The sequence below is a fragment of the Lissotriton vulgaris genome, chromosome 5, assembly GCF_964263255.1.
Source record: "Lissotriton vulgaris chromosome 5, aLisVul1.2, whole genome shotgun sequence".
Classification (NCBI taxonomy): Eukaryota; Metazoa; Chordata; class Amphibia; order Caudata; family Salamandridae; genus Lissotriton; species Lissotriton vulgaris.
Genome location: NC_141693.1, coordinates 1,181,086,109 through 1,181,105,730, shown reverse-complemented (window position 1 = coordinate 1,181,105,730; position 19,622 = coordinate 1,181,086,109). Strand labels below are relative to the sequence as shown.

At 41.0% G+C, this 19,622-nt stretch overlaps 1 protein-coding gene across 7 annotated transcripts in view; it reads right to left on the bottom strand.

The window, feature by feature from the left end:
- PLEKHA1 (pleckstrin homology domain containing A1) overlaps positions 1-19,622 on the bottom strand; it is a 712,942-nt gene that overhangs the window by 539,218 nt on the left and 154,102 nt on the right. For all 7 annotated transcript variants that reach the window (XM_086922967.1, XM_086922963.1, XM_086922965.1 and 4 more), the window contains exon 3: positions 18,421-18,477. In XM_086922967.1, the coding sequence (XP_086779093.1) occupies positions 18,421-18,477 (57 nt within the window). The remainder of the gene's footprint in view (positions 1-18,420; positions 18,478-19,622) is intronic.

The window sequence follows — 19,622 nt, the reverse complement described above, 5'->3', positions numbered from 1 at the left end:
TGTCTTACTCCTTTGTCAATATGGATTGTTTCAGTTAGTACCCCGTCCTCCCCTCACCTCACTTGGGCCAAGGTGTCAGCATGCAGCCTCTTTAAAATAATCAGAAGGGGGGCTGGGACTCCCATTCCTTATAGGACTTCCCATAGCTTCTCTCTTGGGACCATATCAAAGGCTGCACGAAGATCAACAAAGGCAGCGTATAGGTTGCCGTTGTTGACAATCACTTCCCTCCAGTAAATACAAATAAAACGGAAAATCTGATCTGTGGTGCTCACTTGTTATTTAAAACCTGCCTGCCACTCTGAAATTGTATTCCTCTCACAAATCCAATCCTGGAGATGATTGAGCACCTGTCTGCAAAAGAAATTCTGCCAAGAATCTATGAGGCTGATAGGCCTGTAGTTCGCTGGGAGTGCACGATCCCCCTTCTTGAAGATGGTAACTATTTCTGCTAGTTTCCATGAATGGAGGATTTCCATGCCTGAAAGAATACAATTAGAGAGCAAATTAATGTATAGGACCTAAATTTCAGGGTTTTCTCTGTATAGGTTAATGGGTATCCTATCAGGCCCTGGTGCACGTCCGGGAGCACAGGAATTGATATCCTTTACAGTCTCACTTAGCGAAAATTCCAAAATGTTGGGCTTAAACAAAACCGAACTTTCTAATGAGATGCCACGGTCATTCGCCATCCTTGCCTTGATATACTTGGCTAAAATGTATTACACACTTTTCTGGTTGGATACAGAAGTCGAGCATTGCTTTGTTCCCATTTGAGGCCAAAGCTGCTGCTTTCCAAAATACTTTGGTGTTATTATTACCCAGAGCCTCATGCAGGGTAAGCCATAGCAAGTCTTCCCACTCCCTCTTTGCATTTGGCAATCTCTACTTGTGATCTGGTTTTAATAGAGGCAAGGAGCTCACCTTTGGCCCTTCTACAGACATCGTTATACCAAGACTCAGTCTCTTTTCTTCTTGGCTTTCCCAAGACATCCCTTATTTTTACCTCTAGTTTATCATGAGTTTTTATCAACGCATCATTTCTCAGTTCACTAGGAAGTTTAGACAGATATTCATACTCTGCAATAACGTTTGCCTTGATGATATTGAGGGCAGTGGGGTTTTTAACAACCCAATCCCACCTGATATATCTAAGGTTACTGCTGGGCTGAAGTTCTCCTATGTCACAATTACCCTTGCCCCCTGGTGTAAAGTTGTTTTAATACATAGTGTCAAACTAAGGGTGTCGTGGTTGCTATCTGCTCAATCAATCACTTCCTGTGGTATCTGTACTTTGTGAAATAGTGATCTTCTTTTATAGAGAATAGATATGTTAGAATGTTCTTTTGGAGTGGCTCATGAATTCTATATTTTTCTGTAGAGAATGTTGCTCTATGAATAGAGAATGCTTCTGTGGCAGTTGTACCTGCTAACCTGAGCCCTTTACACTGCTTTACTTATCTTCCAAGTATATTAATAAATACTTCATCAAACTGAAGACTTCTGGCTCATGTCTTCGATGTGCAGTTCCACTACAAGCAAGACCCCTTCAATTTTGGCAACAGCCTGGGATTTTTTTTTCAATCTTCAAATCTGCCCTTGGCGCTGCCTACGCTAAGACAACTTTCCTGCCTCTCATTAGTGCAAAAGGAACACATCCTGAAATAGAATGAGGTTGGGTTCTGTATGCCCATACAACATCCCTTATGCCAGACTCGCAATCTACCTTAGCCTTTAATGCACTTTGGATAGATTCTACTAACACCCTGTTAAATCTTTCAACTTTGCCGTTGGCCTGAGGAAAGTACAAAGGCGTACGTAGGTGTTGTATACCCATTTTTGTCAACAAATCTTGCATAGTTTGTTAAGTAAATTGTACTCCATTATCTGTGAGTAATGTTTCCGGAGTACCTTCTCTACTGAAAACATCCTGAAGAAAACGAATCACAGAATTACTGTTAGGTTCAGACACACCCCTAACTTCTACCCACCTTGATAAGTGGTCAATTAAAACAATAAAATACTTCATGCAGTTATGAAGAACATGAAAAGGTCCTAAAAAATCAACAGCCACTCTTTGCCAAACTCTGTCAGGAGAAATAGTGGGTTTGACAGGTGCGGAAGAAGTAGATAAGTGTTTGTCACTATGTAAGCATTGAGTGCAATGATTAACCAAAGCTTCCACCTCACAATCAACTGAAGGCCACCAAAAATCGTTAAGCATCCTGAGCTTGGTAGCCGTCATCCCTAAATGACCAATATGCGCAGTCTCTAAAATTTTTCTTCTAAAACAAGATGGTGGAATTAGTTTACCATCCCTGACTAACAGTTTACCCTCAAAAGATAACTCGTTAGCAATAGGGTTGTAGGCCAGGATCAATAGATCTTTCTTTAGGCCAACCATTAATAACACAGTACATGACTTGTTTTAACAAAGAATCATTTTCCAAGGCTTTACACCATTTATCCATGTCGTTACAAATCACACTATCCTCAATGGCAGCAATGATACATTCCTCAATGTCATCCTCTTCTATCACATCAGAATTATCAATTTAAACAGGAAGTCTGGATAGAAAGTCAGCTTTCACATTTTTCCCACCAACTATATACTGTGTTGTGAAATCAAATTCCAAGAGTTTCGTAGAAAGTCTAGCAAGCCTAGCAGTACCTTTCTTGATTTTGTTCCTGATAAAATATCAACAATTGGCTGGTGATCTGTTCTAAGAAAAAACTTCCATAGCCTTAATAGCAGGCCAAAGCTCAACTTTTACCAAAAAAGGGTCTATTCTACTGCAATGGTTCAGTCTATTAAAAGTAAATTTGCCCTGGCAATACGAGGAGCATATACCATTAGTGGCTGTAAGATCATAGTTGAGTGTCAATGCCAGCAACTGGCCTGCCTTTGGGGTCCATCTTACTTTAGGTAGTGCCAAGTGAGGTATACCCCATTGGTTGTCTATCTCACCAGTTAGATCATGTGGGGCAGCAGCCATTGGTTCAAATGCTGAGTTAAGATCCCCTACCACCAAGGTAAGATCTTTAGCCTGTGTTTAAAAAGCAATTGCTCCAGTTGGTAAATTGTGGTTGTTTCTTCATTTCTACCCTCTACTTCTTTTGTATACATTGTATACTTTTAGAGAGAGGCCAGAAGGAAACAAAAGTCTAGTACTAGGATGTCTTTGGAGTCACAGGGTACAATGCTCATGCTGCATCGAAATGTGGTTTTAATCCAAATACCCAATCCCCCTGAGGGCCTTCCCTTTGCAGTCTTAGTTGCCTCAACCCAAAGGTTGTAAACCCATTTCTATAGAAAGGTGTAAGAAAATAAGTTTCCTGAAATAGGCATATATCAAAGGCGTCAACTAATTTACCCCACTCGGCATGAGGCAGTAGTTTAACTATTCCTGCTACATTTCATGAGGCAATCCTTTCCAGCATTTCCGATGTCAATTCAGCAACCAACGGTATATAGTTAGCATAAAAGTATTTATCAGTAGACTCAGAATGGGATTTGATTACCATGGTCAATTCCTGCCTATTTGAACAAATGCTAGGGGCCCTGGATCTATCTCCCTAACCTTAAGATCTTTCTCATCTTGGGAGTGATGTGTCTTCAAACTCTCATCACAGCACGAGCAAACATACTGCTCGAAATCGTGGGCTACAGTCACTGGGAGTCCCTGATAACTCCACTAATCTCGTCACATGGCCCCTATCTACCTTAGCACAATGAGGTCTCAGGGGATCTGTTGGGGCACAAAATTTGAGTGGTATAGAAGTATGGGCCTTAGAGATTGCATGGGCTTTAATTGCCAGATGTACCTCCACTAGGTCATTAAATACAAAAGAAACCCAAATTAGATATTGCATACCATCTGGGCTTGCAAGCCTTTCTACATTTAAAATATAGCTCCTGATGATTGAATAGCAGTGTCTGGTTTCACGGAACCAATAAGTGATTTTATTTATCAGGGACTCCTTATCTTCCCATGAACCGAGCAGCAGTTTGGGACATGAATTAGATAAGCATCTGCCCTAACAGCACCCCATCTCAAGGCCCCACTTTTCGACCACCAAGATATGACTATCTGCCTGGGGTGTCAAATGGAATGAGTTGGTGTTCACCTTGCTGGTGGAAGCCTGAACCATGACACTGCATGTGGCACCTTAAAGATGCCAGTTCAGCAGTGGACAGGAACAAGGTTTAAACCAGGTGCCAATTAAGGTATCTATCAGGGTTTCACTTAATAACTGTAAAGGCTCAGAAGAATTTATCCCACTTTGCACATCTTCTGTTAACATATTCATCCTAACTTCCATAAATGGCAACTGTTAGTCTAATATTTCTGCTGTCCATATTACCACCACAGCAAAGGAAGCCCTCTTTTCCAATGATGGTTCAGAGGTAGAAGACAACACCCTGTCCAGAGAAGCATCCAAGCCACTGGCCCCCAGCAAATCCAGGTAGGGTGTCATAATCATCACTGCTGTCATCTCCGAAAGCTGGCCGACTCTGATCATAGATATATTCCAAAAATTGGGGCTTAGGAGGAAGGAGAGGAATTCCGGTCCAGGGCGCGTCCTCTCTAGAAATACATATTCGAACATGAGCTTGCAGTTACAAAGTGATAGTCCAGTTAATTTAATTCTGGAAGTAGGACCAACTGGGTCATTAAAGGTATCCTCTGTAGGAAGGACAAGCCTTTACCAACATGAAGATGGCATGCTTCATCAATGGACTGTGCTCTCCATTGGGCCACCTTAATATTACAGGGGCCCTTTTATAGGGTTAAAAATAAGTGAGGACCGTTACGATAATGATGTTCCCAAAATTCACTAATATATGGTCAACCTGTTTTTTGCCTTTCTCGTCCCTAACAGAATCAATGGAATTCATCAAGACCAGAAAAAGATGCATAATCTACTGACGTGTGTTACCTACTCAGAATTTCTTTAAACCCACCTACAGTTACCTGCACAAGTGTCAGATCAATAAACAAACTTGGTCCTTGCATTTAGGTTCCTAATTTGGAGGTGATGACTTCCTTTGAATACATCTACTATTGGTATTGCTTTCATTATTATTAAGGACAAATTATAGCACTAAACTAATGTATCTGCTTTCTATTCTCAATTTTCGATGCAGTATTGATATTAAGTATAGTTTTTCAGTTATACATATGACTCATTAAGTTGTCATTTTTGTAACACTGTTAATGTACACCAAAGTAATAAACATATGTCAAGAGAAGAAGGTATGCTTTCAGTTCAGAAGTGTGATCCTAACTGACAAAATCTTTTCAGAACATCCATTTTTCAGAATGGAAACTGCTCTATGTTGTGGTCAGAAACTTCACTCAGCTCTTAATGCTAACCGACACCCCACCTTCTAAACACAAAGGCAAGGTAAGCTGATGTTTCACTGTCCTTTTTCATTACCTTTTTAGGCCTCGCATAGGCAGCGCTTATGCGGTCTCTTCGAGACATGTAACGATGGATTTAGGCCCATATCTCTGTACTGGGGTGAATATATGACATTGTTCTGCATTCTGTCCATCAACTGTGGTTTTTGTATTTAGGATACAGTCCTAAAGATCCGCCCATTTTTTTATTTGACTCCTGTACTTTGTAATTGTTGGCTTTTCATTGGTCAATAGGCTAAGTAGTTCCTCCTTAATAAACTCTAGTCTCTTTTTGTAACCTCCCCCGACGACACCCACCGTTACACGTGTTGTTACTCCCTAGGTTTTAATTACTGCCTCAAAGCACTATTTTCTTAAAGGGCTTCAGCAAGAACACGCGCTTGGTCGTAAGCAAGGCTGGCAGTGGTTACTTTACTCACTAGCACATATCACATTTATGAGACCTTCTATAAATTTCCGTTCATCAGCTCCACCCAGAATACAACCTAATCCGGAATTGATATAATTCTTTTATCACATTTCAAAGCTACTAATTGTATATAAGGACATAGCTATTTGAATGTACTTGTGTTACTGTCTTGCATGCAATACACTATTGATAAGTTGAATTTGACATATCTTCCTAAGGGTGCAGTACCATATGTGGTCATAAGAGGTCCCAAGGGACCTCTTTTGACCACATATGGTACTGCACCCTGCAACATGGCTAGGTAAAAAACATTGGCAATTGTAATGCCAATACCTCCAACAAATGCGAGACCGATTGCATTTCCAATGCAATAGGTCTTGCATTAGTTAGAGCTGTTGGCGTTGAAAATGGCAATGTTTTTTACTTTTGCTTCTTTTTTTATACCATTGGCAATAGTGCTATGAAATATATTAACTCCACTCCAAATAAAAAAACAAAAGTAAAAAACATTGTTATTTTCAACGCCAACAGTTCTAACTAATGCAAGACCTATTGCATTGCAAATGCTTTTTACTTTTGCTGTAAAATTCTATTGGTGTTTCTCCATTTTTAGGCCTCAAGCTGCCTGGCTACGAAAGACCTATTGGGAACTATTAGTGGGCTTACAGCCTACCCACTGACTTTTGTTAGTTTCTTATTAGATGAATTGCTTTCCTTATCTTGTGTTTGTCTCTCCCCTGGAGCATAGCCTCTTTACTATGCCTCTGACTGACTTGTATTCTTCCATTGCTCACATTTAAGGAACTGCTTTTTTCATGCAGCACTCCAAGGCACATGTTTTTAAGTTCTCTCCCTCATGTGTGTCCCCTCCCTTGACCTTGAAAGTACTCAGCCTTGTTCTATGTGAATGTGAATGTGAATGTGAATAGGCTTTTATAGAGCGCACTTACACTCCAGGGAGCATCTTGGCGCTAGACATCACTGTCCCGGAAAGAAGAAGGGGGGGATGCTGCTTGAGGTAGATCATATTCATAGATCCTGGTCAATGAATAAAGTGTAGGGTTAGATTAACGCCAAGCAGAGTGAGTCTTTGGTTTTGAAGATCCATGTTTTGAGCGTTTTGCGAAACAGTTTTTCGGAATGGATCAAGCGCATTTGTGGTGGGAGCTTGTTTCAGGCTTTGGCTCCAAGTACTCCGATGGATTTTCCACCTTTTGTGGTTAGTCTAAATTTGGGAACTGCGAGTAGGTTTAGGTTGGATGATCTGAGTGACCGTGAGGGAGTGTATCTTCCAAACCTTTGGGACAGGTATGTCGGTCCCGACTGGTGGTAGGCTCTGAACGTGATGAGCAGGATTTTAAAAAGCACTCTTTTGTGGATGGGTAACCAGTGCAGGGTTTTGAGTGCTTTTGAGGCAGATGATTTCCTGGGTAGTCTTAGCACCAGGCGGGCGGCGGCGTTTTGAACCATCTGCAGCTTGTGCAGGACGGCTCTGTTTGAGCCTGCATAGATGCTATTGCAGTAGTCTAAGCGGGATGTGATGAGGGCTACTGCCACAGTCTTTCTAGCTGTTAGGGGAAGGAGGTCGAAGAATCTTCTAAGACCTTTGATGATATTGAAGCAGGACCCTGCCACTGTACCTGCTTGTTGCTTAAAGGATAAGGCTTCATCAAACCTTATCCCAAGGTTGCGGGCCGACGTGATGGTGTTTGGTGGAATTTCGGCGTCTTGGGGCCACCAATTGGTGGGGGAGAAAAGGTTGTTTTGGCCAAAAGGGAGGATTTCAGTTTTACCTGAATTACATTTAAGGTGGTGCGTTCGCATCCATTCAAAGGTTGCCGTCAGACAGTTTCTTAAATTTTCCTCCGCTTTAGAAGAGTTGTTATCCAGTACTAGGATGAGCTGGGTGTCGTCAGCGTACGATATCGTGCTGATGTTAAAGGATGTGATGAGTTCAATCAGGGGGGTCATATAAAGATTGAACAAAACCGGGCTTAGGCTTGAGCCTTGTGGTACCCCTGTTTTTATGGTTTTTTCATCCGAGCAGTAGTTTCCTAGCATGGTGACTTGCCTCCTATGGCTTAGGAAGTTTTTAAGCCATTCGAGGGCGGTTCCTGCTAGCCCTGACTTTGTCAGGCGGCCTATCAACACGGGGTGTGAGACCGTGTCAAAGGCCGCCGACAGGTCGAGCAGGATCAGGACGGCCTTTTTCCCTTGGTCCAGTGCCATCTTGAGGGTCTCTACAGTATGTAGAAGGGCTGACTCCGTGGAGTGTTTGGCCCTGAAACCAGCCTGGTTAGGATGAAATAGGTGGTTTTCCTCTAGATGTTTAGTCAACTGTTTATTTACTGCAGCTTCGGTCAGTTTGAACAGTAGTGGGAGCAACGAGATGGGGCGAAGGTTGGAGAGCGTAGTGGGGTCGGGTAGGGGTTTTTTCTGCAGAGGTTTGACTGCAGCGAGCTTCCATTCAGCCGGAATGGATGCAGTGGCCAAAGAGGAGTTTATGATGGAATTTATGGCTGGATTTACCGTGTCCACCAGAGTGTGGAGCAGCATTGGGGGGCATGGGTCAAACGGGGAGCCTGATTTACTGGAGAGAATTGCTTGTCGGGATTCGTCGAGACTGATGTGAGTAAAATTTTTCAGCTGGGGTTTGTTGTCGAATGGTCGCGTTGCGTCGTAGGGGGGGTTCAGGAGGGTCAGAGAAGTCTGTGGTAAGTTTAAGTATTTTCTGTTCGAAATAGTCAGCTATATCGTTAGAGAGCGCCTGTGACGGTGGTATTTCTTGCCTAAGGATTCTGGGGTTCATGAACTCATCGACAATTTTAAAGATCTGTTTCTGATTATTGTTGGACCGATTGATTCTTTGAAGGAAATGGTCTTTTTTGGCATTTTTTATCAGAGTGATATAGTTTCCTAGCGATTCTGTAGGTAAGGGCTTCCTTTGGATCATAGTTTTGGCGCCATTTCTTTTCGAGAGCTCTGATCTCTGTACGTTTGATTTTTAGCTCGGGGGAGAACCAGGGTGCGGATTTTCTATTCTGTTTTTTTCTTACTTTCTCTGAGTTGGCCGGACCGCAGCACTCAGAGATCCAATTGCAAAAAATTTTGTAGTCTGATTCTGTGTCTCCAGATAGCGATGGTTTAGATTTCTCTGCGGTGAGCAGGAGATTTGGTGAGCTGGCAAGCTTTTTCCAGTCTTTTTGCATCGGGACTTCGATTGTTAGGTTGGCGGTATTAGGCATTTTCTTGTTGGTGGTTAGATTGAACGGAATTAACCAGTGGTCGGTCCATGTTTGGATCAGCGGGTTTTCGACCGTTAGGGTTTTGGTATTGGTACAAATGCAGTCTAGTGTATGGCCTGCTTTGTGCGTGGGCATTTTGATCAGTATTTCCAGACCTAGGATGTTGGTTAAGTCTTTGAGCCATATGGTATTGGGGTCGTTGGGTTTGTCTAGGTGGAAATTTAGGTTGATCTCCACCCCCCTCACAGTTTATCTGGAAAAGCACAGTAACATAGGTATTAATGTGGGGGTATTGCTGCAGAGTATAATTTGAGGTTTGCTTTTCTTGTATCGCCTGCATGCCACATATTGCATGAAAGCACAAGCTTTGGTACATAAAGGCTTTTATGGTGCTGAGGGAAATGGACTGTGTGCTGTACTCACTAAGCTGGTGTCTGAAGGCACAAGGCATGACACTTCTTGAGTCCCATAAATCTGCTCCCTGAACCAATGAGGACCAAAATGCCAAAACCTATGGTAGATAAATTAGGCCTTGGCAAACGTTTCGTTTTACATTGTACACTTTTTTATTCTTTTTTCATTCTGTTCAGTTTCCTGAGTGAAAAATATTTAAAAAACAGATGAAAAATAAACCATGGCATAAATACATTAAGATATGGGTTTGCTTTTCCTTCAGTATTTTTTAATGCTTTTCTTTTATTTATTAAACAATACTTTATAGACAAACAATGGCAAAGCCAAAAGCTCGACACTCGCAATAGAACAGTGATACCTTTTTGCTTTGCCAGTACTTCTTCTTTGGGGTTCAGGCAGAAAAAGAAAAGGGATGACTGTGAAAAACTGTTCATTTGCTCATTTTTTACATTACTAGTCTTTTTAAAAAAAATATTCAAAGAATTCCAATCTACTTTTTTCTTGTTTAGAAAATAAATGTTTGTGTTTATTTTAAAAATTACTTCATCATCTACTGCTACACGGAGCAATACGGGTGAAAACAGTATGGATTGTACACCTGCATCTTGCATTAGACGCGGTCAGCAAGTTTGGGAAAGAATGATCTGTGGCAATAATTTGATTAGAACAAAGAATGGGAGCCTTCCTGTCTAGCTTGTAGGACAAAGCTGATAAGTCATCAAAGTTATAATAAAAAGTTGTATTTTTAACTGATTGTTAAAGGAGTTACCTTCAGCTGGCTTTGGGGTAAGCCACACAAAAACACTAGACTCTGGCTTTACAGAAATGTATGCAGAAATATTCCACAAGGTGTGCCAGATCTCCAATCATCTCAAATTTGTACAACTAGGGAAGAGACCTGGATCTAAGCTCATATTCTTGAACATTGTCATTTTTTCCTAGAATAACTCTGCAGTGATAGCTCAATCAAAGGAACTACTAGCTGCTGAGGATCGTGGTGATCTACCTTTCTCAACAAAAACGTTTGAGCTTAATACAGTAGCAATGCTCATGTAATTTTACTTTATGGCTCGATGATACAGTATCTACAACAGATGCACACAATAACTTTCAAAAGACCATCACTTTAAAGGATGCTACACATGATAACACCTTTGTCTATCAGTAAAAAGGTAGACAATGTGGGGAAAAATGTGAGAAAAATTGGTATTGTAAAATAAGCAAAACACTCCAGTCAATAAGGAAACGACTGTCCAGAAGCAAGGTTCAAGAAGTGGCCAAGGACTAAAGATGTTTAGCATTCAGGGAATCAAGTGTGAAAGCATTAGAAATGAGATGGCCCATGTAGGGGGAAGACATACGAATAATTAGGTGGTTGCATGCGCAATGAAAAAGGGAAAAAAAAAATTGAGAGAGTGGGGGAAGTAAGATGGCGGATTGAAGACGCCCGCAGTGAGGACGCTCTGACAAGGACTCACTGAACTCCGAGATACTGGCGATACTCGCAGACTAAAATTTCAAAGATTTTGCTGAGAAGGACAAGGAAGGTGCAGGTTGCACAATAAAGTGGCGAGTCTCAGCACAGACTTACAGATTAACAAACTGACACAGAATCGGCTTTGTCGGCTTCAACTCCTGAAGGCTGCGAGATTTCGTGGACGCTCATACAGTCAGTTTGATTGGCCGGGTCTGGTGGTGCGGGTGGTGGCGTTTTGGTGGTGCCGGTGAATACGATAGCCGCTGTGAGATTTGCTGTGGCGCGAAACCGAAGGAGGCGGAAATATAGTGACTGATGGCGCCTAAAAACACACTGCGGGCAAACAGAGCGGCTAGAGGCACTCCCCTGGAAGAAAAAGCAGAAGACGGGGCTGTGGTGCCGGCTAAACCGATGATCCCTGGAGCAGTGAAGATGACTCGACCGGCGAGGAGTTCTCCCGAAAGAATTGAGACACCCGGCAACACTGACTTGCAAGGCGGTAAGCTACAAGTTATCCGCCCCCCTTTGTTTGTGGCCCCAAAAGATAAAAATACCCTGGCAAAATGTAAAAATAAGGACAGAGATATGCAGGGCAAAAAATTTGCTAATACCGTGACTAACCAAGGGGGTAGCAACTATGATGCAGGGGCTGAGGCTGAGTCTGATACTAATGAGACAGTGGAGATCACCGCAGTTAGCAGAGGGGCTTTGGTGGGGATCTGCAACACACAGAGTTTATTACAGAAACAAGATAATAATGACAAGAATGTGGCAATTACGAGCGATGTTAATGAAGATATGATGCATGTTGAGGATCTCGCCTTGGAGATAACTTATGTAACTGATATTCCGAAGCCTAACAATACTGCCTCAGTGGGAGCTATTGCAGCTACTGTGGTTGCCCCATCAACTTCACAAGACTTACCAATACAAGCTTACAAAGTAACGGATTCTATAACCACAGCAGTAGGTGGAGCTGACACCGACAATACCGAAATACACGAAGAAACACAAGAAGAAAATTCCAGTGATGAATACGAGGAACTGGTGGAAGGAGGGGAAGGAGGGGATATAGATGAAGAAGACACAGAGCGCAATTCTACGCTAGCAGGTGGTTGCAAATCCTCAGGCATCAAAAAAGGAAAGGGGAAGGCAAAGAGTAAAGTCAAGAAAGGGAGGAATATGAACTTTTCAACTGTATCTGCTGCACTGACCTCTACAACCACTCGAGGGAAGGCGATCAAAGACCAGAGCCCCTTGCGTAAGTGGATGCAAGCCAAAGGGAGTGTCAGGAGCATGGCTCTGCGGCTATCTGGAGCTAGTCCTACAGAGGGAGACAGCTCGAAGAACTCTCAAATTACTTCCCCTAGTAACACTATCATCAGATCCTTTGGTGGCTTCTTCAACGGGAGCTCTGCCCGGTAGTACACCACCTATGGGTCATATCACACTATGTCAGACAGATAAACCCCTATCTCCAACCACCTCTAGAGAAGAAGCTTTAACTGCTACATCTCTTTGTTCTTCTCTGGCTCCCTCAGCAGTATTTTCTTTGGATTTAATTCTTAAGACACTAATGGAACATTGGCAAGAGGCTCAGCTACATTTTCTTCATTTAAGGGAAGATGACAGTAAAATGCAGAATTGCTTACAAGAAGTTACCAGCAAACTGAATGGAGTTACAAAAGAGATCGAAGAATTACAGCAAAGGGTGGTTGAGGTGGAGGAACCTTTAACTACTACAATGACCTCAACCGACCAACATAATAAACATATAGTGTCTTTGAAGAATAAAGTAGAGGATTTAGAAAATAGGCAAAGGCAGCAGAATCTGAGACTTTTCAGAATACCCGAAGGAAGGGAGGGCTCCGATGTCAGGGCTTACATGGTTAAATTGTTTCAAAGGGCATTCCCGGACCTGTCCGACTGGGATTGGGATTCCCAACTCCAGCGTGTACATAGACTACCAATATTTTCTAGAAACAAGGAGAGTAAATACCCGTGTCCCATCCTGATTTATTTTGGCAACTACTTACTAAGACAAGCGGTTTCAATTAAAGCCAGACCAAATACACCTGTGACACTGGATAACGTAACTTTCATTGTGAGATCTGATCTTAGCAAGGTCACTATGGACAGACGATGGGAACTGCGCAAATTGATCGACCCTTTTAAATCCCGGGGGGCACTGGTCTATCTTCAAATACCTGCTCGCCTCAAAGTTGTGAAATCTGGGCACACTTACTTCTTTAATAATGCTAAAGAGGCTGAGCAGATTCTTTCAAAGATGGATTGAAACACCTAAATGTTTAAAGCTAAGCTTCCTTGCTTATCTTTAGGCCATTAAGGCACTTTGAGGTTTAGTTTTTGTATGAGTTCAATACGGAGGGAGGGGGGTTCTTGAGGAGACCTTTATGGATGGCTGCCCTTTCAGCGGCAGCAGTTGATAGAGGGAGGCTTCCTGGTAGGTACTTATGGGGGGGGTTCTGAGGGTAGGGGCAGGGGAAGAGGGAGGGAGGGTGGGGGGCTAATGGTGAAAAGAGATGACACAAGCATAGAAGATTTAAGGTACAGAGTGAGCAGAAACACTTTTTTTCAGATTAGGTTGGGAAATCAGAACATAATTTGAAGTAAGATATGTATCAAATTAACTGTTTAGCCTGGAACGTTTCAGGTCTTAATAATAAAAGCAAAAGGCAACCGGTTTTTGAAGAACTTAAAATGTATAATCCTTATTTCTCACTCCTAAATGAAACCCATATTCGCTTTCAGGATACAAAATTGATGGAACAAGGGGGGTATGAGCTAGTCACATGTACAACTTTAGACGTTTCAATACGGGGAGTGGCCATACTGAAGAAAAAAGTATTTAAGGTAGAAATTCTTAGAGCAGCCTCCGATAAAGTTGGCCGGTGGGCAATTGCACAACTTAATTTAACAAACTGTAAATATGTTTTATGTGCTTTGTATGGGTCAAATAATGACGACGCAGCGGTTTTTGACCGACTCAACATAGAACTATTAGACTGGGAGGGGGAGGTAATATTAATGGGTGATTTCAATTGCGTCATTAATTACGCCAAGGATACTACGAAGCGTACCCCATCTCAACGTATGCGTAAGACTAGAGCTGCTATTTTAGAGCTTTCTCGTATACATAATTTAAAGGATATATGGAGGAATCTTCATCCTATGTTGGCAGGATATACATATTACTCCGCACCGCATAAAATGTGCTCGCGCAATGACATGGCTTGAGCCTCTGATAACATGCTCGAAGACTGCAAAATGGAGATCTGCCCCAGAGTAACTTCTGACCACAACCCCATTCTTTTATGGTTTAATATTGCTTCCAAAAAGCAAGAAGTTAGGTTATTTTAATTTCCCAGATACTTGCGGTCAGATTCAGTATTTATTACTCAGTTGAAACAGAACATTAAAGATTTTCTGGAGTTTAATATAAACTCCGCTCAACTCATTTATGTATGGATGCCTGTAAAGCGAATATTAGAGGGTTCGCCCAGCAGTTTATAATTAGGCAGATTACTAAACGAAAAAATGAGATCAAGGAAATAACATCAAATTTTCGATCATTGGAGAAACATCTGGCAGAAATTATTAGACAAGAAGATATGGGGGTATCTTCCACACCAAATAAAAATCAACTAGAACTTAAATTAATTACTTTACGATCCAAGACTAAAACATTTTTAAGAGAAAGAATTAGTTCCAAGCTCCAGAAATATAAATCACCACAATATAAGAGTGGGGACAGAATCGGTAAGATTCTTTCCTATAAAATTGCGGAGGATAGAGCTAGCTCCCTAATTAAAAATATAAAAGGGGCTGATGGAGTTAATTACACTCAGCCAGAACAAATTTTACAACAGTTTGTTACGTACTATAGTAAACTCTATATTCCGGAACATTCTCCTACGATAGACATCGTGCAGAGATACATTAGAAAGAACTGGGCACTAGAAAGGGAATCAGAAGAAATGGAAGAACTAGAATTTGTTTTTACTCTTGCGGAATTAAAACTTGCTATATCTTCTCTTCCTTCGGGGAAAGCAGCTGGAGAGGACACGATTCCTATTGAAATTTACAAAATTTGCAGCGATTAACTATTACCTTTGCTATGCTCCGTTATTAATCAGATAGATGAAGCTGGTAGGGCCCCTAATTCCTGGAAAACCACAAAGATAATCTTTTTTTTTTTAAAACAACAAAACACCGGTAGAATGTGGATCCTATAGGCCCATCTCTTTGATTAATACAGATGCTAAAGCATACGCTAAATTATTAGCCATGAGACTAGCTCCCCTCATGCCTAAATTAGTCAGTCAACATCAAAATGGTTTCGTGACAGGCAGAGACACAACTGCACATGTTAACATGGCTATCACAGCGTTTGATGTTGCAGCTACTATTCCCTCCCCACTCGGTATGGTATTACGTGATGCAGAAAAAGCATTTGACCGAGTGGGGTGGGATTATCTGTGGGCAACTCTTAAAGAAATTGGTTTCAAGACTCAGTTTCTAACAAGAATACAGGCACTCTATGACTGCCCTAATGCAAAAATAGGATATGCTAATTTACTATCCCCTAATTTTCCAATTCAAAGAGGCACTCGTCAAGGGTGCCCCCTCTCACCACTCTTATTTGCTCTATCTATGGAGCCATTCATTAATGCGATTCAGTCCCAAGAACGTATTAAGCCATTTGTTCATGGTATTAATTCACTTAAAATTACAGCGTATGCTGACGACTTGGCAATATATACAACTGATGTGACAGTGTGACAGAAGCTATGGCTGGAATTATTAAAGAAGCAGATGATTTTTGTGTTGTTTCCGGATATAAATTAAACCTGAATAAAACGCAAAGTATCGTAAACTATAAACCAAGAGTTCCAGTCATGGGTATCGGTCACACTGCTACTTATTTAGGCATTAAAATTACATCTAACACTAGGGACATCAAGACACTTAATTATGATACTTTACTAAGAGATACTGCAGTGCTCCTTAAAAAATGGCATAAGATCCCCCTCAATTTGTTTGGACGGATAAATCTTATTAAAATGAATATTCTATCCAAATTTTTGTACCCGTTTAGGTCCATCCCTTTGTTTGTCAATTTATTTTTTAGAAAATTAGAATGTATTCATGGAAGCTTCATATGGGCTTATAAAAAAAATTGTAGGGCACTCTCTTCTTTGAAGTTATCATTTATCAAAGGAGGCCTCAACTAATCAGACTTTAAAACCTATTTCTACGCTTCTTTTCTGGGTCGAATCCGCAGCCGCTTCAATTATAGTAACCCGTATTACTTTCACCAATTCATGCTGGGATTTAACTCCATACAATTCCTTGCAAGAGCTAATGACCCGAACTACTATAAGAGAGTCAGGTTCAAGACCGCTAAAGATGCGGTTCGAATATGGAATATAATAATGGCTATTGACAAGACTTCATTTTTCCATCCTAACCTAACACTTTGGAATAATCCGAGTCTACCAGGCATTTTTAGCGATTCGGTTGGTAAAATATGGGCTAATCTAGGCATAACTAAGTTGGGTGACTTATATGGTTCAACGGCCTTTTTAGAGTTTGAAACACTTAGATTACTTTATAAACTACCCGAAAATATGCAATTTAAATATATACAGATACATGATTTTTTGATTGGTAAAATGAAGCTTAAAGATATTTTAGACTCAGACATTTGGGTATGTATCTATGGGGGGGGGGGGGGGGGGAATAAATCTATAATTAGCCTAGGCTATAAATGCTTCAGCCAATTTAAAACAGATGGTTGCCCTAAGCTGGCGCAAAAATGGGCTTCTAAACTGGGGATGGGTATATCATCAAACAACATCTCTTCTTTTTTAAATAACATTGACAACCTTGTCCACTCATCTAGTTTAAAATTCCAAGCCTATAAGACTGTGTGCCAGCTATACAACACTCCGCTACAAATTTCTAAGTGGGCCGGTAATAACGCTCCTAGCGATCGTACACAATGCCCGAAATGTAACCTATTGGCTGCCGACCTAGAGCATATGATTGTCTCATACCCAATTCTGCGCACATTCTGGGAAAACCTAGAAAATATTCTGAAGCACAAGCAACTGATCTGCGCCCCATTATCAGCTGAGATGATACTTCTAGGTTTACAACCAACCACTGCTCCATTTAAAGATTTGCTTTTTATTTTGTTATCATGCGCTAGACTGATCATTGCAATGGCATGGATATCAGATAAACCACCTCATGTAACCGAATGGTGGTTACTGGTGAACGAAATATATGATATGGAATTTGCTTTAGCTAAAAGAAGAGGCGATCGCTCACTTAAGAAAATAGATAAAATCTGGGGAATTCTCTTTTCAGGTCAGACCTGATGTGTTTATGTGCTATGTGACTTGCCCTTTGCTCTTGTCTTTTTTTTTTCTTCTTTTTTTTTTTCTTTTTTTTCTCAAATGTTCTCTGTACTTTTTGAATCTTATGTTTTTGCTATACTTATAATGGATTAACTGACTTATTTGTGTAATTCTTAATTGCTTGTGTTATCAATAAAAATATATTTAAAAAAAAAAAGAAAAAGGGAAAAAAAGGGAAAAAAAATAAGATCAATACAAAAAGACAATATATGTTGAGATACTCCCTACAGTTGCAAGATTCTTTACCAGTATGTGACAGTTTATTTTACTCAGGAAGAGCTACTATACATACACAAGTTGTTAATAAGTTCCATTAGTGGCCAGAATAGAAATATTGGAGAGCTCAGATGTGCCTAATGGTCAGAGTGGTCGACTTGGAAAGAGGGAACCAGGTTTAAGTCCCAGCTCAACAACCTGTAATGCTAGGGAAGCCACTTACGTCATGATTTGGAGTTTGGCGGAGGAGTTACATGGTCACAAAAGTTACAGATATTCTGTCGCATTAATAGAAGTGCATTACATCCTTGGCACTTGCAATAAAGCAATTACGTTTGTTAAGGAGTATCCTTTCAGCGAACCTTTAATCAGGCCCTTAATCTCATGTTAAAAAGAACCTGTCCTGTAGCCTGGATTTCATGTAAAGCACTTAAATGCCCTTGAGCCATGTTTGAGCTACATAAAACTGCAAACAATAAATAGGGTTAAATCAAAGAAATCTGAATCCTGCTTTCTAGGCAACAACTAGATACTGGGTTCAAAGTAATCTATAATCACTTCAATCTCGATTGCATTTCAAACATTAAAATTCTGGTGGGGCCTAGCTTGCAACTTGTCATTAAACTAATTCATAAAATGAGCATCACTCTTTTGGGAAATATTGCAATCCGAATTGTGTTTGTGCAAAAAAAGGGCGTCATCATGAATCGTTATTAATCAATTACCTTCATTAATATTATCAAGTTGCCTTACTCTAATGCCCTCTAGAAGATCAAGGAGTGCTTACCTTTGAAATGTAAGTGAGTTTAAGGGACCCGACTGGAGGTGATCCTTCAGGAAGGTTCTAAACATAGCAGAAGGGTAAAAGAGGAAAAAAATTAAATTACAATTACAAAGTCTCATTAACAATCAAACCCGCATGACATTTGAAAACATCCCCTCTCGAACAACAAGCAGTGGTGATTTCATTGCAGAATACCAGGACCTATTTACATCTCTCATGCGGTCTTCATTCCTAGGAGTCACATCTGAGCTTTAGCTTACACAGTCAGTTGCACACACTTTCTATCCAGTGTGCAAGAACCCTGTTTGATTCTCTATTACATTAAAACCTGTTCTATACAGTTTTGGCCACAGGTTTATATTAAAAGGGAGTTTTATAGCCAGTAGATCAGCGAGTCTGCCGGGGCCTTAAAGAAATCAAACTAAATTGATACGCCCACTTCAGGTTGAACTGTAAAAGACAGTCCTAAATGAACTGGAGTGGGCCTCTCAAACCCCCTTTTTCAATAGTCCCTTGATGGTGTGCATACTTAACAGCTGGGTAGCGAGTTGATCGTGGTCCAATACTGAAGGAAACATTTCCTAGCTAACGTAACGGAAAGTTTCAATTCTATTAAGGACTCAGAGGAGAGGATTATGCCTCTTTCTTCACTTTCATTTAATAGCAGCTCTTTATAAAGTTACTAGATTTCCCATGAAACCCTAGGGAAAGGTAGTAAAGAAAAACGCATGGCAACAGACAATCAAGTCCAAGTAACACTGTCCAATCAGGGGCCCTTAAAGCCCAACATGGTCCTCTGTAAGAGTCCCTTCGCCCTCTTGCTACGCTGCTACCCAGCCAGAAAAGTACCCTTCAGTTGATTTATTGTTTGGTGCTATGTGACTTGTTTTGTTTTTCATGTTTTGCTTTAGACAAATACTTGTCGCTTATTTTGCGTATTATTCATGGCTGTTTAACCTGGCTGCTAAAACATGGAACTCACTCCCCGCTTACCTTCGCCTTACCCAGAACCACCTAGCATTCAGAAAGCAACTTAAAACGTGGATATTTGACAAGTAATCCTCCTCCCCTTCCTAAGCGCCTTGAAACCCTCTGGGTATGTAGTGCGCTATACAAATTCTATGACTTGACTTGACTGACTCGTTTTCCTGAACGATTTTTATTACGGTGACACCGCAAGAGAGTTCTCGCTCCTACGCGGTGTG